General features: G+C 27.4%; 1 protein-coding gene across 1 annotated transcript; it reads right to left on the bottom strand.

Moving 5' to 3' along the window:
* Nucleotides 1–12,800: 12,800 nt before the first annotated feature.
* LOC100211577 (mothers against decapentaplegic homolog 5-like) lies at nucleotides 12,801–24,319 on the bottom strand (the record flags this gene model as incomplete). The annotated part of the gene is given in 4 exon segments (NM_001309742.1): nucleotides 12,801–13,635; nucleotides 16,031–16,120; nucleotides 16,846–16,995; nucleotides 23,863–24,319. Coding segments are annotated over 4 exon segments (1,269 nt in total). The 3' UTR covers nucleotides 12,801–13,012.
* Nucleotides 24,320–24,989: the final 670 nt, after the last annotated feature.

Below are 24,989 nucleotides of genomic sequence, written 5' to 3'. Positions count from 1 at the left end.
TTATTTTATTCTAATTTACTCTCAACAAGGCTGTTCAAGAATTATTCGAAAACAAAAATATATAGGTCTAACAATGCTAAAAACTCCCTAACATTAAATCTTTATTTCAAGATTTTTTAGTACGAGAGGATAAATACTTTTTTTCAAATAAGTTGTCTTCTGATTTGTAGTTTTAAGAGTTTGAAAAATTTTTCAAACCTGTTAAAAAAAAAAAAAAAGTATTTGGAGCAGGTCAAACCGGGCGGAAAATCGACTAGCGACTAGCTAACCGATACTTTTAACAATAAAGACGGCGATTTAGCTACGAGGATCGCTTGCTTAAAAAGTTTGCAATTAACTAGCAATCAAATAAAAATTGCCTAAACTATTTATTTTTAAAGAAAGAGACAGACCTGTTATTGGTAACCTCATCACCCCATCTTTGTTCTTTTCAAAATTTTAAACACTTTAGAATTATATTCAACAGAGTTTTATATAATTAACAAAAATGTTATATCTAACCAACAATTATTTTCAACAGAGTATACAAATATTGTCAAGATTTGAAAATATATGGGTGTCATGAATTTCATGTAAATCTTTTTTTACTGTGTTTTGTCCTTTGGTTAAAGATACGTTTTCCTAACATGTTTAGCCGATAACAAATAGAAATAGTTGCTCAACTAAAACTTTGCTTCTGTGATAAATAACGAGAGCGACATATGTTGTATGTTAGTATTTTACCATTTATTAAAACATGTGTGAAACGCCCTGCATTCAAACTTATATAATTAGTTACATGAGCTGATGATGTGAATTTTTCTACTTTTTTGTTTGTTTGTTTTTGCAAGTTCAATATGCAACTATTGTTGTTTGCCAAATCGAATAAACAAAAATATTAAATTTTTTTTGTTTTTTTGTTTCAATAAAAATGAAATTTCTTTGAGCTGTAGTCATAATATCAAGGTTTGTGGTCCGTTTTGTCGTTTTTTCCACAATTTTTAGACGTAAGCAATGAAATAACATGGGATAACTAAAAATCTGGACAAAACTTTAAAACTATAAAATTATGAAGGAATAATTTAACATTTATTTGCAATCCTATTTTGTTTCAAATATTAAAAATAATAAGTTTTATTTTTAATTTAGTTATAATTAAAAATGAAAATGATTTTTGGAAGAAAAAATTTATTATTGACGATAAAAAGTAATTTTATTTGAGCTAATCAATATTTCTGGAAATGCTGGAAAATGTGCCAGAAATATGTCCGATTGAAGATTTATGGTCTGAAATTAAGAAATTGGTGTACAATAAAAACTGGTAAGCTGAAAATCTAGATAAATATAAAAAAGGGATTGAATTTTCAATCAAGAAAATTGACATTACAACGAACAGACAACGAACGTGTACATCGAGAGCGGACACCGTTCGTTGTCTTAGCGTGAAAAACCTATAACTTTATTTGATTTAATTATTTACAAACTTTTTTGCTATTATCCTTTTTAAATTAAAAACATTGATCATTCTATTAAAAACATTGATCATTCTAATAAAAACACTGATCGTTCTATTAAAAACATTGATCATTCTATTAAAAAGTTATTTATCTAGATTTTCCAACATCTTTATCTCCATCAGTCAAACGTGAAATCTGTTTAAAGAACTTTAATAATTGTATTGATTTTCTTAAAACATAATTTTATTGAAATAAGAATGCTAAATATATACGAACTAAATGAATTTAATTTATTATGTTTTTTACATATATGTGGTAAAATGACTTATTACTTGCAGTTTTTAAAGATCTTTTTACTCTAAAACCTAGTAATAAATAAATTTTTTTTTAAATGATTTTTAAATAACCTTTTTGTCAAACAAACTTTAATCAATTTTGTATTACCTATCGGGCACCACACCTTTCAATCGTTTTTCTAAATTTTAATTTTGATCTTTCTATTACCTTATTTTAAAAATAAACTTAAAAATCTCATTCATTCATTATTATCAATAGAATGTATTATTAAATTTTTTTTTTTTTTTTTGTTTATTTTAACTTTTTAATTTATTTTAAATACTTGTCTACGGTTATATAAAGTTCATTCTTACTTAGCTTTTTATTCACAATTTTACTCAACTATTTCATATGTTTTCTACATCTGTATAAAGATATGACGTAAAGATGTTTTTTATTGATTTTTTTTTAGTGGTATTAAACCTTGTTCAATGAAAAAACTGTATAAAACAGCAATAAAACAATATGGTGAATTTGTTTTATATTAACACAAGCTTTTTATATAAACAAAAAAATCTTGCAGAATTGTTTAACTGTTGTTACACAGCTTTTTTACAATATAATTATAATTTAATTTAATATAATTTTAAAATACGCTTTTAGAATAAAACATATTTTATCATTAGTATAAACACTGTTTAAGATTTTTTTTGTTAAATTGTTTTGTTATATTGTTGTTTTATACAGCTTTTATTACTAAAACTAAAACGCGTTCAAAATAATACGTGTTTTATTGTAAGAGTGAACGAAGTAATAGATTATATACTTGGCAGTCTCTGTAATTCTATAAAAGTTTATAGTTTCTTTTTTTAATTCTTGTATTTTTGTTAAATGCTTGTATACGATTAATAAGTACCTGACAACAAATCTTTCTAGCCATTTAGATCTTGTGATCTTCAAGACTTTTTCTATTTAATGTAAAGTTCAAAGTCTACTTGATAAAACGGCTACGAATGAGGTAAATGAAGCCAGCAGCAATATTCGTGTATTAAAAAAGTACATCTAAATGAATTAATCATTAGAAGAAAAAAATATTTTAACTGGTTTATATCAAAAAGTAAATTGAGCTCTCTTTTATTCAATTTTCATAAAAAATGCTACCGTGAAACAAAAGCAAAAATCTTTTGGTATAAGAATACCTTCATTATGTTTCTCCTTTCTTTATACCTGTGTTAGCTATCATTATTAAATAAAGCAAACTTCTCTGCAATCGGCCAAAAGGATTAGATGAACTCTTTAGCTTCTCTTTATTCTGTTTTTTTGGCTTCGGTAATGTTGTGCAATAGTCTATAATAAATGTCTTCGGTAATGTTGTGCAATAGTCTATAATAAACGTAATTTCCTTCAGATGACTTAAAATAATTTAAAATAATATTAAAAAAATATGTAAGTACTAAGAATTATTTATTTCTAAAAATATTTATTTGTCACATACTTAGAATATTTATCAAAAATTATAGAAACGCTACGAAAAACTCTTTTCTGTGAAACTGGAAAAGAATGCTCTAAAAAATTTTTTTCCTTTCTTTGTATTAAAACATGAATTATGTTACTTCAATCATCAATGTTTTCACCTCAAAATAAAAACTTCTAAATTTCTATTAACTTCCATTAATAACTTCTACAGCATTTTTTATTTTATCTTTTAAACTAATAACTTCTGCTAGTTCCGATAACTATGACTCTAATGATTTAATTTTTATTTCTGCTTTAACTGTTGTAATGATTCTTTAACTGTTGTAATGATTCTTTAACTGTTGTTATAATTCTTTAAATGTTGTAATGATTCTTTAACTGTTGTAATGGTTCTTTAACTGTTGTAATGGTTCTTTAACTGTTGTAATGATTCTTTAACTGTTGTAATAATTCTTTAACTGTTGTAATGATTCTTTAACTGTTGTTATGATTCTTTAAATGTTGTAATGATTCTTTAACTGTTGTAATTATTCTTTAACTGTTGTAATGATTCTTTAACTGTTGTAATGATTCTTTAACTGTTGTAATGGTTCTTTAACTGTTGTAATGGTTCTTTAACTGTTGTTATGATTCTTTAAATGTTGTAATGATTCTTTAATTGTTGTAATGATTCTTTAGCTGTTGTAATGATTCTTTAACTGTTGTAATGATTCTTTAACTGTTGTAATGGTTCTTTAACTGTTGTTATGATTCTTTAAATGTTGTTATGATTCTTTAAATGTTGTAATAATTCTTTAACTGTTGTAATGATTACACTATGTTAAATAATACAGAGAAGTTGTTAAAAGAACAAGAAGTTAGTTTTGCATAAAAAATTAGTGCAAAATTAAAAATGTTAACCGACCAAAAAAATAGACAATTTGAAAAGACCTGAGCGATGTTAAAACTTAATTTTCAAGAAACAAGCCTAATGGAAAAAATAATACCAATAAAAGATTTATGACACTGTGATAAACTTTTTAAACAAAAATAACCATGAAAACAGATCTTAACGAACTAATCTGCGAATAGGTGGTGTTGAAAAAAACCTGCAATGATTGCAAAAATGCAATTAAAGTATTTTCAAAAACTAACTTGAAATCAATAGCAAAGTGGTTGTAGAAAAAGCACATTGATTAAGAAAAGCAAAGTAAAATAAAATATCTAGAACAATTGTTTAAAGCCTTTATACTATTAGGAAAAGAATAAAATTTTACGCCCCCAAAAGCTTGCGAAAAATTTTTTCAGGGTATTCAGAAATTTCACTACACGCTCAGAGATTGTTTATCCATATCCTAGCAAATTAGAAGGAAGAACTTATCTTTTAAAATGTTTATGGCAATAGTTTAGTTAAAATTAGAACTTTCCACTTAAATATTCGAAGTCATATTTTTGAAAAGCTTCTTATCTTAACAAAACAAAAAAATCGTTTTGTTATAATTTGTTTCACTGATATTTCGTATGATTTAAAAATAATACTTCGAACTTTTATACTCGTCATTTTAAATTAACTTAGCTACAAAATGTCATAGAGAAATTCTTAGTTAGCAAATGAAGTTATTGATTGTTAGGTTAAATATGTTTTAAAGGCTTCTGACGGTCATATATAGGGGAGAGTGGGGAGAAGTCGGACACGAATTTTTTTTTTCAGGCTAATTGCAATATCTTTTTTATTTGATGCACGAATTGAACCAAACTAGTCTTAACAAATAAAGCAGTGTTTGGGGCACCGAATTCACCCCTAAGATTGACAGAATGTTTTAATAATATATATATATATTTTTTTTGGTTTAAAAAGAACCCTGCTATTGGGGTAAAATGGGACAAGTGTGGGAGGAGTGGGACAAGTGTACAAGAGAAGCGGGACATTTGGGGGAGATGCGGGACTATATAAAAATGACTCCAAATCTAGTTAAATATTAATTTGAGAAATTAATATTTTACTTTTAAATATTATTTTCTCAAATTAATTTTAAAAATTAAATATTAATTTGATTTGATTTCAAAGTTAAGTTTAGTTTAAATAAAATGCGGCAGTGATGGAGTGGTAGAGTTTGGCTTGTAAGCTAGAGGTTCCGAGTTTGACTCCCACCACGTCCCTGGAAGTACTACGCTCAACTTAGTTTTCCGCGCTTGAGAAACTAAGTCAAGAGAGGGTTGTAACCACAATAAAAAAATATTTAAAGATGCAAAAAAAATGCGTAGCCTCCTCGCCTGAAGCGGTCCCCTTAGAGAGGTGAAAAATAGAAAGAAAAAAATCAAATTATCAATGTTTTTTTTTTAATCAAATTAAGATTGCATTTTAAGGATTAAAATTTCTTAGTTAAAAAAAGAAAAAAGTTATTTTACATTTAAGATGCTAAAGTTCATTCGGAAAATGATTTCAGCTTTTGTTCTCGATGTTGTTCCAGCAAGCGGTTGAGACAGGACTGCTTTTATATCATTAATATTCAAACTACAAATGTCATTAATTTTAGGTTTGACAAATTTAGAAGTTTCTTTATTCTGGCATTTCGGGAAGCTGACCTCTACATCAAAATTTGTGTCTATTTCTTCCTGCGCCATGCCTACATAATAAGAAATGGTGTTTTTACTACAAACCTCGCAAAGTACATAATCACCGACACTCACATTTTGAATAACGCTAAAAGAAACAGTTTCCAATTCTTCTTCAAACTCTAGTGAGTAACAATTAACAGAAACATCATTTGTTATTTTGTTGAAATCTACATCAAGGGCCCTGTTCAATTTGCGTAATATGTTTTTCCTCACATTTTTAGATTTTTGAAGGACAATTTTTTTACCTTTTTTTCTGTTTAATACTTCCTTTTTATTCTTAAAATCTCTGGTGTTGATGTGGCTATGATACACTTTCCCTTTTTACGTCCACGTCTTTAAATCTTACGAGAAGATGCCTGCAAAATATATATTATAGTAATATATAATTATTTAAAGAAAACCTAAACAAAGAATATTTAGTTTAAATTACCTTTGGATAACCTCGTACAATCTCAGGAGAAAGTGCAGTTAAGTTTTCTTTTACTGCTTCTGTTGCACACCCAAACCTGAGATATCTAAATGAATAGCACTTGTATTAGATTTCTCGCAGGAGCCTTCATTGCATGGTTCTTGAGGTACATCTCTATCTGTAACAACTGCTTTATATTGCACATCCAAACCTGAGATGTCTGAAGGAGTAGCAGTTGTAATTGATTTCTCACATGAACCTTCATTGCATGGTTCTTGAGGCACATCTCTATCTGTTACAACTGATGGTAATAAAATATCACCCCCATATACATGTCTATCATAAGGCCAAATTTCTGTAACGCGAAATCCTGACATAATATTTTTTGGTGTGGAAGATTTTTCCCATGCTTGTCGAATGAGACTGGCCATCTCATAAATTGTAATGGCTTGTCCTGGATTGCTAAGCATCCAGCTATTGGCAGCTGCATTAAAATATGTTTTCATTGGGCCAAAAACAGACCTATTTAAAGGTTGTGTCTTATGTGAAGTATGTGGTGGCAAAGTCATCATAAAACATGGTTCTCTTTTGTATATTCAAGTGACTGTAGTGAATGGTGGCTTTCATGACTATCCATAATCAATAAAACTTTGTGATCAGCTGTTGGACGAGCAAACTTAACAAATGTTTTAAACCATCTATAAATATTTCAGCATTCATCAATCCAATTTGATTGGCCAATCCAATAGAACCTTCTGGTGCTCCTCTCATTTGTGGGTTTCTAAATAATTTTCTTGGAAAAACAATAACAGGGGGTATTGCTACACCAGCTGCGGAGACAAAGCAACACACTGTTACTAATTCACCTCTTTCTCTAGATGTTATTTGCCCGACTTACTTTGTTCCCTTTGATGCAATGACACGAGAAGTTTTTTGCACAGACAAAACCTATCTCACCAAGATTAAAAAATTTAAATGATATTGCTTTAGATATACTCTGATATATCTTGCTTTAGATATACTCTGATATATCTTCTTGTAATTTGTTAAAGAAAATATCAATAGTATACCAATTAAATGCCAATGCCCTGGCAATTTAAGTTGTCTCTGGTTTTCTAACAGATAGTTTTGGGTTGTTTTTTTTTAAATCCTGTCAACCAATCTCGACCGGCGTTTTTTTGCTCTATCCAACGCAAGGGACATTTTATTTTGTTTGCTTGAGCCATTTAAAAACCTAGAGCTCTTACTTGAACTGGTGTAAGACCATTTAAAATATCAGAACATGACTTTAGATAAGTGTTTGGTCTTGTGCATCAGAGTAAATCATAGAATGTTGATAATTTGGTTGAAGATTAACAGCTGGGTATTGACACTTTTTTTTATACACCTATGAAGTGCAGGCTTAGAAATGCCAGCTGAATGTGCTGCTTCTCTAAGGCTTATCCCATTTCCCTCTTCGGCTACAGCAACTTTCAAAATGTTTTCTGAAACATGTGGAGTTTTACTTTTTCTTTTATAAACTCTAGGCATGACATGAAATTTAAAAGAAATTAGGTTTGAAAAAAAAATATTTATTTGTTATGGTATTAAGGTCACTGTTATTACTATATCCTATATCAGAATAATATGAAATTATGATTTCATATTATGATTAAGAAAACTTTTATGCGTGCCTTTTGCTTTCCAAATTTAGCCATTCCAGACGATTTTTTTATAATTCAAACAAGCATATATAATTTATATCATTGTATAGAGATTGACTTGACTTGAAAAATGAGGGGTCGTTCGGCCTTTGAAGTTAAACGGATCCAAAGTTATTGAATTTTTTGTAATGTAAAAATTAATGATTTTTTGACATAAGGTATAGGGCTTAAGTATGGAAAATTTGCAGTGTTATGGCACCAAAAAATTTAAAGAATTATACTTTCACTTTCAATTTTATTTTCACAACTTAACCAAAACAAACGCAAAAATCAAAACAAAAACGTCATAATATACGCGAACTATGAAAGGCATTATACACACAATTTATATATGCAAATCTTTAGTACTAATTTTTCAAGAAAACATAAATAAATAACTGTTTTAAAATGAGGAAAGGCTGTAGTTGCCATTTACACCTGGAGTCTTTCAAAAAACACTTTTTTTTTCTATATAAATCAACCTAGAAGTTTTTAAACGCTGAGAACTAAAATTTTTTGTATGAGTGTTCAAAAGACTCTACAATGCATTAGATTCCTCATCCCTTTTTTAATATATACGGAAAATTTTTTAAAAATTGGATATTTTTTAGTACAAGGTAACCTTACCTCAAAAAGCTTTGTTCTAAAAAAACGTTCCCGCATTAAGTTTTTTTCTCAAAAGTGGTCTCAGAATATGGATAATATTTAAGTGAAGCCATAAAAACCATAGTACTTTCTATATTTGGCTGGAAAGAGGTTGAGAAACACTAACTGATGCAAAAAACCTCATGGTGCTTGCTTAACTATACAAAAAGATATAAGAGAGTAAAGTTTATAAAAATTACTTGTTTTTCGTCAAACGTCAAATGTTTTTCGCTGAGCCGTGGAATCGCTACCAAATGCTTTCAAATTATTGATGTAAAAAGAATTCTCAATTTGCTCCAAACAATAATGATGAATCAAATCAAATTTATCTTTAATAAAAATCTCTCTTTCCAAATTTTGTTTTAAATCAACTGTATAAGAACTAAAACTAAAATTAAATATTTCAATTAAACGTCTCCACATTTTTATTTTGAAAATGTTCTAGAAATTTCCGCAATAGAATAGCGCAAAACTGGAGAAGTGGGACAGCGACTTTTTTCTTTGTCCCGCTTCACCCCTATGTAGGGAAGACAAAATAAGACTAAAATTACAGCCACACAGTTAATGCTAAAATATAAATTTAATTATTAAATGTTAGATGATAAGTGCATTTCATTATAAAATAGAAAAAAGGTGCAACAACAGTCGAAAATAAATACATACATGATTTATTAGGCTGTCAGCAAAAGTACTTTTTGGAGGTACTTTCAAAAAAAGGGGTTTTCACTACGTGCAGGGAGGGGAAATGATGTCTAATAAAAAGAGCACACGAAATCTATAGGTTTACATTAAATAACAGTAATTAGGCGCTACTGCGAAATAAAATTATAGGGGTGTCCCACTTCTCCCACGTCCAACTTCTCCCCACTCTCCCCTACATTTTAACTATTGAAATTAAAAACAATAAAAAACAAGCATATTCCTGAGCTGTCGTTATCGTTATCGACTACTTGTTGGCATGGGTGAGAACTTGGGCATTTTTTTTTTTTGAACACACTTATTTTTTCAAAGACATTAAAGAAAACAAAAAAGCTTTCATTACTAGGGACCTAAATACGAATTGTTTTCTATATAATAAAGTTATTTAAAACTTTTAAGATTCATTTTCGAAATAGGAGCAATTTCCATGATAAATCTGCCAACCAGTCTAACGAATAACTCACTGACTTTCATTGATAATATAATTACGAGAGATTATTTGATATTTTTGTCGCTCAACTCAATCTTCACACATAAGATTAATTCAAACAATATAAAATGCGCGCTTTTAAACAGAATAAGCTATTTAAAAACAGATAAGCTATTTAAAAACCAAATATGTTTGATATATTTCGTTAACTTTCCTATCATCGAAAAAACAAAACAAAAAGATATAAATGTCTCTTAGAAAACCTCTAATGACTTTATAAACCCCTTGGGTTTAAAAAGTCGTTGATGATAAAACAAAATCTTTTTTTGAAAAAGTTTGTAAAAACCTGAAAAAAAATAAAAAAATTATACTAAGACTTTTTAAATAAATTCAAAACGCACTTGGCAATTAATTGGTAACTAATTGCCAAGTAAATTGAAATTATTGGTAGAAAAGATGCTCTGGTGGCCTCCCCCAGAAGATTGCAGATGATAAAAAATGTAATTTAAATCAGGAGCTCTTGAATTTTATAATTTTTTTTTACGTATATCGGTGATAAATTAGAACATAATATCGCATGTAAATGTGTAGTACTTATACTAATCCTACATTTAATGATTTTGAGTACAGATGGATAGATTTTTAGTAAAGATAGAAAACTTTTTAATGCAGATGGATAAATTTTTAGTACAAATGGGTTAAGAGCACTTTTTTTTGCACTTGTGCAATTGTTGCAACTTGTTGCAATTGCATCTATCCATCAAGGAGGTTTCGCTGAGCAATCAAAAATTCCCAAGTTAAATAAAAACTCAAGTTAAATAAACACTTTCACTGTGATTTATAGTGTGAATGATGAAACAAGAATTCAGGCTCCAAAAATTCGTGAATTTTCCAGTACATGCATTAACGGCGTTGAATATATGCATTATTGGTAAGGAAGGTGAAAACTTCCTTGTTTAATTCTATTTCGCGGTATCTGTGATAAGAGCATCGCTTTATAATGTCGCATCAAAGAAGACAAATTTTCCAGTATGAACTAAAAAATTGGTGTAAATATAGTAAGGATAAAGAAAATGGCACAAATACTTATAAACCAGGCTTAGCCATAGAAATTGCTTATAAAATCAAACTGGTCTTTCAGGAACACAGCGCTGACAAACATTCGGAAAAGTATTCACGTTGCAAGACAGAAAATGCAAGCGATAGTGTTAATAGCATAATAGAAAAAAGGGGGAAAAAACCCTAATTTTAGTCTATGAATCTCTAAACACGATTCCAGGAGCATAAAATATTAAAGATTGTAAAAATCGAAACCATAAACGACTGTTATGAGCCAAATACAGAAATGTTAACTAAACCATTTGAGAAGGCGGTCCTAACGATCTTATTACAGAGCACATAGCTGTAACTACTACTCAAAGGGTGCATTCAATTATATTAATCTTTTCGCGTTTTCTCAAATTTTTATTAACTGATCATTGTATTTCAACAACCATTTTAGCAATACGAGTTGTTTTTTTTTAATTATTAAGAGCTGTTTTAATTAAACAATTTTTTAGTCTGACGTTTATATTCTGACTGAAAAATAATTTCGCTATCTTTAAATGTACAGACAACGTTCATATTTTTTAGATAAAGGGTGTCATAATTCGAGCAGGAAAAACTCAAATTAAGACCTTTTAATCTTTTGTGAAACTTTATGAAACATTGGTAGATTGTTTTACTGAGATCTTGCACTGTTAATTTGGTTATTGCGACCATTTTAATGAGGTTTTCAGCTACTTTGACAGCATAAACTATTTGGTTATTTTTCTCAAGGATTTTGTTTATTCACATTATTGTTACTTTATCTTTGATTTATTTTCGAATCAAAAAATGTATATTTAGAGGAGAGGAATTAAAGGTAAAAATTATGAAAGTCTTATATGAATATTGTTGAAAAAAGAAATGCATGAAAAAATGTTAAAAATATTAAAATAACATTTAATATTAATATAATAATCAGGCAAAACGCAAAATTAATTTTTTAAATAGTTGAAAAACTAACATTATCAGATCATTCACTGTTGACAAGATCAGATTTTCGTGCGACTTTATATTTAAAAAATCAAAGAAACCAAAAAGCAAACTCATAACTATTGCTATCAAAGTTTAGATCGCCTGACAGTAAAGTGTGATCAATTAGTTTAACAGGTTTTTCAAGCCGATTAAAACAAGTTATAATTGCAAATTGAGATCCAAAAGGCAAATAAAAAAAGGCAATAGTGATTGATGCTTGTAAACATAAGCACAAAAAGAAAAAGCAAATTTTTTTTTTACTCTTGTTGATTGTAATTTGCTACACGCAACAAAAAAAGTATTTTCATCTTTTCTTAACAGAAAAATTCCATAAATCAAAAAAAAAAAAAAAAAAAAAAGTTAAAAAAGATTTTATTAACATGCAAGTCATCGGTACATATTAAAATCAACATAAATACTTTATATTTTACATATATCATTGCCACCAGTACAACTAAGAAATGAATAATGGAAAGTTAAAAGCTGGAGATTTTGACATTTAACATCAATTGCATTTTTTACAATTTTAAAAAAGTTTTAATTGGTTTTTCAAAAAGCAAAAAGATACGAATTGAACTCTCTACTCTCAAGAGTTGAACTTTAATTTTACCTTTACCTTCCTTTACCTTAAGGAGAAAGTAAATAAAGTACTGAGTGTTTGGCAGACGCAATAAATCAAAATATATTTTAAGTAAAAAAAAAACATCTCATTTTAAAAATGTTAATGAAGTAATGGATGTCCGCTGACCACACAGCAATGAAATCGGACTAACTATTATTATTATTAAAAACAAAAATATTTTGTTTCCATCAAAAAACGTTAATGATTAAAAAAACAACAGATAATTATAGTAGAATTAACTAGCTCAACGTCAGAAGCGCAACCTAAGGGCGGAAACTTTTGGAAAAAAGTCTCTTTTTTTTGAGATTGCGTTTCCTAACCCCACTCCAAAACAACTTCTCTATTCTCCGCTCACAGCCCTACTGCGCCTCTGAAAAGAATAATAGCATAACAAAGCATTGAAGCATTGAAGCAAACAAAAAACTAACAAAAAATTTAATGAAAAAAACCGTTCAACAAAAAAAATATCTGAAGAATCGCTTAGATTTTTTAAAAATATAATTAGACTGCACATCACAATGAGTCAGGATTTGACATTGAACATTAGGGACCTCATAAATAGTCCATTATAAAAACTAAAACATAACCTAAACATAAAAAAAAAGTTTCATACTTGTGTATAATTTATATGTATAAAAAGCTAATATATTAGTAAAAACGCCTTATAAGTACGTAAGCTTCTTATGAAACAGAAGTAATTGCATTTTGAGGTGAACCCATTTGTGTTAAAACTTTATCAAGCCATTGTAGAGGTCCGTGAAGATGTATTTCGATCCAGCAGGGGGTACTTGTAACATCTTGTCGATGGTATTCTGCCCCCCAGCCTTTTACAAAACTCATTCTGATTGTACAATGTTTTGAAAGCTCATACACAGCTTCATAGCCGTGATTAACACTTTGAGATAACAATTGGGCAAATTCTTGGTTGTTAAAGATCTTTAGAGTACACTGTGGAGGTATTTTACAAACAGTTGACGGATGAAAACCATGGTGATAATTACAGTTTTTACTTTGAACAAACACAGCACTGTCACTTAAACATTCGGCAAACACTTCACCCCCAACGTAATACAAATGAACTCCCTTGCTTATATGTCTTCTGGTATTTTCTATTGTAGAATTACGATTAACATTTGACATGCCACCAAGACAAAATCTATCACTACTTGTGTTCGGATCTGTAAACCCATCAATTATAAGACTTGTACCGGATGCATGAAATGGTTCACCAACACGTAGATTTAACTCGTAGTATGCTATAGAACACCAATTTAATGGATCTTGATACGTTATTGGCGTAACATCTGAATAAATAATTATTTATAAATAAACAAATAACCATTAAAATTAAATAGTAAACGTTTAAAAATTTAGAACAAATTAAAATGTTTTATTAAAGCAGATTACAGATTGACCAATTTAAATAACATATTATAATAAAATAACTTGAATCAAGTAATTATTTTGTATTCATTCATCATTTCAATTGAGTAACTATTTTTTATTAAATGATGATCTAAATCAGATAATTATTGTGTATTGATTGATAAACTATTTTAAATAGATTATTTTAATCAAACATTTTGGACTGATTAACAAATTAAATCAAGTTTTTCTTATATGCCCGGTTTTAACTATTTGAAAAACAATAACAGCAAAAACCTAGTGTCGAAGTATATTAAAAAAAAACAACTAAATAAAATACACATGGCAAAACTGTATGTAAAATAAATTACACAAAAAAATAAAATAACAAGAGCGTGAACAATATCAAAATTTATATATCATTATAAAGTCAACAAGTTAGTATAAAATTTATCCCATCAAAGATAACCAATAAAAACACAACTTAAAAAACAACTTTTTATAACTGTTTGAATTACTTTGATACTAATATATATCGCTTTAAAAAGAAAAAGAAAATAAGGTTTTTTTATCCCTTGACTGTCACTCATCTTGAAATGTACCAAAAAAAAAATGTCTTTGAAAGGTGGATACATAAATGTTGATCTATTAGAACTTTTTTTTTTTATTCAAATAGTTGTACTGTTGTTACAATTATTAAACTGCTTATACAAATTATTACAAAATAATTAACAAAAATAAAAAATCTTAGTGATTTGTAATCAATAAAAAGATTGTTTTTACTTATGCTAATGAAAATTTAAAAAATTCATCTTAAAAAGACAGTTAATTTGTTTTAAAAAAAAAAATCAATTCAAAATAGCAAATTTACCGATTTATTATTTTGTTATTTCACTGGTCAATAAATTTTTCTCCCAAAAATATAAAAATATACCTGTTTCTAGATAATTTTTAATCACTGAATCTGAAAATCACATTTTTTTAAATTAACTTTTTTATAATTCTTAATTATGCCAAACACCTTTTTTTACTAATTATAGTAAAATCAAAAAGTGTCTTTAGGCACAACACATACAAGTTTCCATGCAGAAAATGTTTACAAACCTTATACATGATCTATAGATATATAGTAGATATATACTCTATAAGCAACAGCAAATAGCTATATCTTTAATATAAGAAGTATGTAAATATCATCACACATATAAAAAGGCTATACTCATTTTTATAGAAAGAAAAACTTTATATTTGTGACTAAAAATTAAAAGAAGTATGATACAGAAGTTTAATAATAGAAATTAAAAAAGTCTTTTTGTCTTAATACTTTCTTTTGAAATACAACTTGACACTATGTACTTAATAATTTAATTTATTTAATTAAAACAATGCTACAAATGCATTATTATTTTTTTAGGTGGCTAAGACATGTACTTCTGACCAAACAGTATCATGCAAAAATGTGTACTTCTTCCCGACAGTATCATGCAAAGAACATCTAAGCAATTTAATAAAATAATCAGCTGAACTCTTGGGTATCTAGGTGTCCATAATAACTGGAGACTCTTCAGCCATTCCACAAAACATGAAGAAAAGCATAACACTATTAAAGATATGCTACAGCATATGGGTTAAATGTGAAATACAAATCCACACTTTACTTTATCCAAGCATATAGTTATATGCTTGGACAACTTTATGCTTGGACAAAAAGGTGGTATAATATACCAAATATTTATGTTTACTTTGTTGCTGGAAGTGCAGATAAAGCAAATAATTGGATTAAAAAAGATTAGTTAATACAAAAACTATTTGTAATAAGTAAAAGCTTGCATTTTTAAGAGTAATTCAACAGTTAAAAAGTTCAACAGTTAAAAATTTTCTTTCAATGTCTAAATTTTTAGAGGTTATAAAAAACTGCCAATCAAAAACCTGATAATTATGAAAAATGCTCAAAATTTTAAGAATCTTTGGAAAAAGCATTAACTAGTACACTTCCTTCCTAACCACTTATGTCTTTTCCCTGAAAATATAGGTAATGTAAACAATGAACAAAGCTTTCATCAGGATATCAAATCAATAGAAAATGGCATTAAGGAAGACAAGAAAATGGTGTCAGACTTCTGCTGTTTTTTTTACGATTTTTACCACAAATTTTAATTTTTTTATTTTTATTTTACAATCCTATTATTAGATTTAAACAGCATTGTTATTTTAAAGTGTTTACCCTGACAGTGCATTTCACACATTTTTTATTTAATGTGCAGAAAAATCTTATAAAAACTAAACTTTATTTTAAAAAAGATTTCTTTATGCAAAAATAAAATGAATTATTACCTGGTGATAATGCTCCATCTGTGTCCATCAAGCTTGGATCAGGACGCGGACTACCACCATCTTCTGACATGTATGCAGGTGGTGGCGTATCTGCAAACAATTGAACATAAAAAATTGTTTTAATATAATTTAACATATTCTAAATTGAATGTAAAATGGTTTATTTTTACAAACTTAATAAAGTTTGACATTAAATAAAATTTTAAAAAGTTAATTTAACTTAAAATATCCAAAATTAAAAGAAAAATCATTAAAATTCAAAAACATTTTTAATGTTTATTTACAAACAAGATTAGTATTAAATTAGAACTTTTAAATAATAGTTTAAGAAGTTTATTTATATTCAACTATTTTTAAAATCTTCCTTTCAATCTGCAAACAGATTAAAACAAAAATGGAAAGATCGATTTTTATGGATTTTCTTCATTGATTTTAATGATCAAAACTGACAGTTTTTTTAGAAAACATTGAAGTAAAAATAGAAAAATTTTAATACAGTGTAAATATATGGCAATATATCAATACACACACTGTAAAACTTGGTAATATATCAATACAACTGAACATTCTTAAAATTTTAACTATTTTTGCTGGGCCTTCTGTAGTCCAGATCTGGCAAACTAGTCAGATCTCGTAAATTGTGGTTTATTAGTCCAGATCTGGTCTGTTGTTTATTCCATTTTGAAGTAATGATCAGTACCAGTATCCACGATTTAGTATATTTAGTATGTTTTTTGATATTATTCATATTTATTCATAGAAAGATTTATACTTATTAATGTAAAAATAACTACAAAACAGCAAAAAAAAAGTACCAGAATTTGAAGAATATGCGCTTAGAGGATATCCAGGAAGTGTTGCATTGTGTGGCATTCCTGAGTGAGAAGAATGTTGCATATGATATGGCAAAGGAGCCTGAGCTCGTGGATACTCACTTTGTCGAGGTACCAAAACAGGTGGTAAAACTAAAGATTAAAAATTTAACTCAAGTAATTAGATTAAAAAATTAGGCAATGATATTTAACTGTAATAAAATTAATGATTATAAATAATAAGTACACAATTTAAAAAAATTATCGAGTCAAAATTTTATATATTTTTGATACTATTGAAACATCTAAAAAGGGTGAAAAATAATTTAATTTAATAAAATTATAATTTATATTTACATAATTTAAAAAAAAAAAAACTAAGAATAAAACTTTTATAGTTTGAAGATAATTTTAATACAACAACAAAGTGACCCAAAACGATGCCATCTTAAAATTAAACTATATATATAATACATATATATAAAGATCAAACTTAAATTTTCAAGGTGCAAAGTTTTGTTGAAATTTGTCAAGAGAGTTGGAAGATTAAAAATTGAAGAGAGTTAGAAAATCAAAAATTTTTTTCAAACAAAAATCTGTCTACAAACTTTTATAAATGCTAACTCTTATAAATGTCGGATAAACCAATTTTAGAAGATATTCTTATGAAATATAGAAGATTAATGCAATAAATAATTTTAAAACTAAAAAAACTTACAAAAGATACAATTTACTGCATGTTCAATATTTTTTTAAATGTTTAAAACAAAATTTTGATCAATCAGGAAAATTTTTTATAATTGGAAAAAATAATAACAATTGAGACCAAGTTAAAAAATGAAAAATGAAGACATTTTTGAATACTTGTTTCAAGGAAGGTATGAAAATATATAAGTTTAATTAGTAATAAAATATCTAAGTTTAATTAGTGAGGAAATAAAATTAAAATCAAAATCGCAAAACACAATCAGATTAATTTAATCAAAAAATTTATTTCAAATATTCTTTTTCATTTCCAGTTTTCTATTTAAAAACAGTCTGTTTATAGATAGAAAACTGGAAATGAAAAAGACAGATTGCCAGTTCCAGTTAAAGACCATTTTTCTTGTTATAAGATTCACACCAATAAACCCAGATAAATTTTAAGCATATTGTAAAAATATATTTAAGACATGTAACGCGTTTTAAAGGGTATCATAAAGACGATTATCCATTCACACCAGATTATAAGAAGGAAGTTGATCCCATTGATCCCAGTTGCTCAGGCAAGCAGAAATAAAATTTATACAAATTTTAATTAATTAGCACAAATAAAAATAAGGGAAGAGTAGAGATGTGACACACATTTGATTTCTATTTTTTAAAGACTTGATAATAATTATTTTATTATATATATTATTGCCAAACTTAATAGTTTTATTATTATTATTATTATTATTATTATTATTATTATTATTATTATTATTATTATTATTATTATTATTATTAGTAGTAGTAGTATTAGTAGTAGTAGTAGTAGTAGTAGTAGTAGTAGTAGTAGTAGTAGTATTATTATTATTATTATTATTATTATTAGTAGTAGTAGTAGTAGTAGTAGTAGTAGTAGTAGTAGTAGTAGTAGTAGTAGTAGTAGTAGTAGTAGTATCCCTTGGAGCATGTTTGACAAAAAAAACCTGTTCAGCCATTGCAGCTTTGCTTTATAAGAAAACGTGAGTAAACATGAAACATATATCATACATACATAAACTTTATATTATGTAATGTTAAAACATACTTAAACATATATCAAGTTTTACAGTTTGACTTTCACTAAAAACTGCATTGCATCAACCTCTTCTTAATTTTTGATCTACAGTATTTATTTCAGTTAAAAACAATTTTTATATAGTTTTAAATTTCGATGACCAACGTGCCAGCATGGCTGAGCGTTAAGCTTCTGAACACAAAGGCCATGGTTTGAATCCAACTACTGGCAACTTTTTTTTTTTAATTTTTCAAACTTTTTTAAATACAAAATACTTGAGAAGTTTCATAAAGATTATAAACAAACATATCTAACGATACTATACACTTTAACAAATGCAAAATTTTTTTTTAAAAAGCTAAAAATTCTAAAAATATTAAAAAACAGGGGGATATTTGTTGAGTATGTGTCATGATTGAGATACTTATGTTTTTTTAGTTTTACATTTCAAGTTTTTTTCAAACTAAGTTGGGTTTGTGCGAGAAAAATGAGTACACAACATGTTTATATATAGAATATAAAATCTATAGTACTTTATAGTTGTTTTGTTTTGCATTTCAAATAACAAAAATTAAAAAATAAAGCAAGCTGATGATTTGAACTTGCCACACGGCGACATTAACTTTTTAAAGTAAGGGTTTTTAAAGTAAGGGAGTTTAAAAAGTATGTTTTATATAAGAACATAATTGAAAATTCTAATTTTATACTTAAATTAAACAATTTTATCGAATTAATTACTTTTAAAAATAATTAAAAGTTAAAGTTATTTAATTTGATACAATAAGGAAATTTAGAGTTTTACAACTATTTTACCACGCCCCCATTAAACATTTTAAACCGAGTGTGCAAGAACGACAGAATTTAGATAACCATCAAAATAGTATTATAGTCCATTATTTTTTGGCTTTATATACTTTTTGGCTGATCCCTAATCATTACTTTTAAATAAGGGCTCATCTATAAATTACACAACATTAAATTTCTCTAATGAACAAGACAAAAAAGATCAAAATTTTCCCTCGCAGAGTTGTATATTAAATAAAAAAATCAAAATAGCTCATTAAGTTTAATGAAAATCACCACTTGAAAGAACTGAAGATCTCCTTTTTTAAAAATAAATTTAGCATTGCATAATTTATGGACGATCTCTTAGCATTTTATAGTCTATAGTTTTTAATCTCCCAAAACGACACTGATGACAACGCACTAAACCACTGAGCTATCAATGATATGCAGTTAAGAGAAAAACAAACTAAATTAAAAATCTCTTATAAGCTCTAGGTACGCTGAAAGGGTGCGCATGTTAATTTTTTTGCTCTTAAAGCAATTTTTAAAATGAGTTATTTTACATAAAAATATTATAGTAAACAAACAATAGGTATAGAAATGATCGGTGTGGAATAAATAAGTGCAGAAAAAGTAGATTTGATAAGTATAAAAATGATAGATTCGGTAAAGACCCATTTTTTATAGGTCCGGAAAGCTAGGATATATATAAAGAAAAAGTATAGAAAAGGTCAGTGTGGAATAGACTTACAAAGATTTGTATTTTTATGGGTCAGATCAGCTAGTTTTATTATATTAACATAATAATTTTATTTTATAAAGGTCAGTTTAGTCAAAATGTTTTTAAATATAGAAATATTTTAATAAAACTTTTTTGTTTTTTAAAACACTGGTGTAAAACTGATATTACATGCACTTATGTTGTAGTATGTTCTTGCAGTGCTACCATATGTATCAAGGAATACTCATGTCTAGGTACTTATAATAATGTCCTTGATGGATTTGTTAATTATTCTACCAAGAAGTCAAACACGTGTTCTGAAAATAAATTTAAACATATAGGTCTTGAAATAAATACAAATATAAATAACATGTATTATGTTCTGTCATGTTTCCCTGGTATGCTATTATAGACATTGTTTATATTATACAGTAAGGTTCATACATGTACTATGAATCCCAGAATATTTGCAAATATGATTGCCTCAAGTGAAATTCCTGGACCACTGAAAATAACATCTAGAAAATAAAAGTGATTTTAATATATTATTAAGCCAAAAGAGTATCCTATACACCTAATATACCTAAAATTATTCAATGTAAACAACCCAAAATTATTTATAGGTAACCAAAAAGACCTTAACCAAACTATTGTTAGATAAATTTATCATGCTTTTTCTAATTCTAATGATTTTTAAACAATAACCAAAATAAACTGATTATGTAATTTTAGGAAGGATATAAAATAAGAGAAGGCCGATGCACAGAGATACAAATTGAGCGCGCAATCCAACTCGGAACTTCTCACTTACAAGGCAAGTGCTACACCACTGCACTACTACCATATGTATACTTGAAGCAGGGCTGTGGAGTCGGAGTTGTGACATTTTTAGCTGAGTCGGAGTCGCTAAATAAAATCAAAACTCCGACTCCTTTAGTAAAACTTCGGTATTGCGCATGCATGTGCAAAATATTTAAGAACTTTTCAAATATTTGGCAAAAAAAACTTTTTCTTTAAACTATCGTGTAATATTTTTTAAAGAATTCAAAGAATTTTTCAAAAATTTTGCTATAGAGTAAGAGTCGGAGTCACATTCTGAAAATTACAACAGTTGGAGCCGGAGTCGCTCCTTTTTTTAACGACTCCACACCCCTGACTTGAAGTAAACAAATCTGTTATCAAAAGTATATTAGTATTTAGTATAATTAATACTAGTAGAAATACTTTTAACCTAAAAGATTAAAGGTATTTCTACTAATATTTTCAAAGCAAAGAAATGAGAACAATAATAAATTTCAAATTTTTACAGCATAATCAAAACTTTTTATCAACTACTCTAGCATTTTAGGGACTATTTTATCATTAAAAACTCTGATTGACTCCAAAAAGTTATTTAAAAAAATTTTGAGTCCAAGGAGTCCCTATTTTTTGACCCCTTAAAAATTGATAGAACTTCACATCCCTAAATAAGAGTTTTAAAGTTAATTTTGATGGACAACATTTTACCTTTTTTCAGTAACATCTAGTAAAAAAAAAAGTTCTTTGCAAGCAAAGCCTATGGCAATCTTTTTAATATAGCTTTATTGGTGATGCAACAATATAAAAATTCGGGTCCATTTTAAAAAGTTGGAATAAAAACTTGCAAAATCTCTGATGCTGAATGGTTTTCAAAAAATAATAATCGAGGTCATAAACTCAAATTACGCTATCTAAAGTGTAAACTCGATGTTTGTAAATATTCTTTCTCCCTCAGGGTTGTTATTATTTGTAATAATTTGCTGTCTGACGTCATTAATGCCAAAAACATCAAGAGCTTTAAAATTAAAAATAATTCTATCAACTTTGAAAAATCTTGTTGCTGATAACTAATTTTTGTAATAATAATTGTGGTATTATATATAATATATATTTTATGAACAAACATGTTGCAAACTTGCTTGAAATTAAAGTATGTTTTTTATTTTTTAAGGTTGTATGCACTTAACAAGGACTAGTCCACAGTCTAGTAAACTGTAGCAATTTTTTTTTTGCCTGACAATTTTCCACTTCAAGACTGTAAATAAAGTTTAACAATCTTAATATATAGTGTTCTGTTTGTGGCTTTGTACAGAACTTTGCAGCTAAACTTCTATTGTGAAACACCAAAATGCATTAAAAGCAACACATCTGATATTCATTTTTTTGAATATTCAATAAACAAAGTGTAATGTTTCTATTTAGATGCATTAAAAGTAAATCAGTAGTAAAAACTAGAGTAAATGTCTCCAGAAATATATTAAACTTTACAACCTTTGATCTTGGGTTACACCCAAGCATAAAAGAAAAAGTCGAATATTTAATATTTCTAAGTAAAAAAAATTCTTTTGAAAGAACAATTTTTAATGAAAAACATTTTAAAAATTAAAGCAAATAATAATAAGAAAATATATAAAAAGATAACTTTAAAGTAACTCTCTTGCGCCAAGACCTCTTACAATACAGTTATGTTTAAGCAAAACACCTTTAAAATAAAGCTTACAGAAAAGGGGTGTTCAAGTAATAGAAAAAAATTACTTAAGTAATTTTAAGTAACTTTTTTCAAATTACTTAAGTAACTTTAGTAATTTTATTTATTTTTAAACAATGAAATATTACATCTAATATTACATTTTTGTGTGATATAGTACTATATAAATATAACAAATCATAACCTAACTAAACTTTCAAGAACACCGAAAACTAAAAATTTCTATCAATTTATCACTCAAAGGTGTTCTCAAATTTGTATTAATAAAAAAAGTCTAGAGCACTAAAGCATCTTTCTGTAACAACTGATGATGCTGATAATAACTTTAAAGCAACTTTTTAAGCATTTTTGGATGAATTCATTTCAAATTCAGTCATTTCTTTTTTGATGCAATCAAAGACAGTAAGCCTAATTTTTTTATTAAATTAGAGTTTTGAGCAAGAAATGGTGAAGTTCTTTAGTCTTATTCTTTTTTTTGTAAAGATTATTTAGTTTCAACATTGGAAGCTTTTCATTCTACTGTTGATGCTTTGGGATCTTGAAGATCATAAGACATAAATGCATATCTCCTGCTATAATTTCTTATAATTTATAATTTTTTTTTTTTTTGAATAGTCTAAACTTTAATATTTTTTTTAGAAAATATGGTAAAAACAAAACCAAGAAATAATCAAAATTTAAACTAAAAGTTACTTTAATTTTAGGGTTCAAAGTTGAAAATCTGACAACTTTTATGCAAATTTTTATAAAATATCAATTTTCTGTTGAATTAATTTAGAAAAAAAAATTACTTGCTTTTACTTAAGTAACTTGAAACAGCCCTACCTTAAATAAATGAAAAAAATTTTATAAGTAAAAAAAGGAAACTTTTTGTGAATTAGTTATATGAATTTCATTTAAATTAAATATTAAATTTACAACTTGAAAATTGTCTCATGTTTTAAAGCTTAATAGTGTTTACACACTTTTTTGCTATCTATGACATACTAACACATTACACTAACACATTACAAACATTGATCACAATATAAATTGCTAGCAGAGTTAACAAAAAATAAGAACTAAAAATGTAAGTTTTTCAAACAATAAACATAAACAAGGTAATTTATTTTGGATTAACAATTATTTAAACACATTTCACAATACCTTAGAGACTTATATTTAATTAGCTAGTCAATTAGCTACATAATAACTTTTTGTTGTTGTTGTTGTTACTTATATAAAATTTTTTACCTGGAATTTGAAAACTAAGATAAATTTTACCTGGAGTTTCAACTCTTCGGTAGTGATAGGGATTTATGCAAACTTCTTTTTTATTTAAACTAAATGCAAACTCGCAGCAATCTAATGGCTTCAACTCATGATGACTTTGAAGATCAGGCCATCTCCAAACTCTACAATAAATAACATGAGGAAGCCCTTTTCTGTGAGAAACCTGCAGCCTTCCATCTAAGCTTCTTGGAATAGTTACACATTTAGAATTGCCAGAACTAGGATTTGACAATGCTTTTTCTAACTCCTCTAAAGCACCTTTTCTTTTTTTCAGTTTTTTTACCAGTGAATCAATAGCTTTTTCAGCCCATTTTTCTTCTTCATCACCTTGTTTCCAACCAAGTAATCGCTTGACAGCAGGAGAAGTAAAAGAAAAAAGAGATGCCATTGATGCCATATTATAATTTAAATATTTTTCTAATTTATAGATACATAAATTTTCTACTCTCTCTATATATAACATAAAAACATAAAATTATACACACACAAACACACACACACACACACACACAAACACATATATAGTTCTATAAGTTATTGCATTTGAGAGTACGGAAGGTAAAAAATAATTCTTTTGACAACAAATACATCACTTTTAACAACTTTCATCCAACATTTCCATGTTGACATAAAGTTAAAACCATTAATTTAATTGGAAATTAACTATTTTTTTAAAATCCGCAAAAACGCAAATTTAATTGACCAGAATGTTTTTTAAAACATTCTGAATGTTTTTAAAAATATAAACAATGTTTTTAATAAAATGTTTTAAATTTTTTTTTTACTGTAAATCATGCGCAGAGTGTTGCTGCATCAACTATCTTATAGCCTGCTGTTACAAGGAAATGCTGCTACATCAACTAACTTACAGCCTGCTGCTACAAGGAAGTGTTGCTACACCAACTATCTTATAGCCTGACTTTCAACGGAGTGCTGCTACATCAACTATCTTATAGCCTGACTCGCGAGGTAATGCTACATCAAATGAGGGTTGGTTGAGGCAGGCAGTCTATTAAGTAATAAAAAAAAAAATTCCGGTCTTACATTTTAATTTTTGTATTTTGTCAACAAAATACGGAAAAATTTTCTGACAACCAGTTAGGAGTTATATATGTGTG

This window comes from Hydra vulgaris, chromosome 11 (assembly GCF_038396675.1).
Source record: "Hydra vulgaris chromosome 11, alternate assembly HydraT2T_AEP".
NCBI lineage: Eukaryota > Metazoa > Cnidaria > Hydrozoa > Anthoathecata > Hydridae > Hydra > Hydra vulgaris.
Note: the sequence above shows the minus strand (reverse complement) of the source record. Positions and strands in the feature narration are given on the sequence as shown.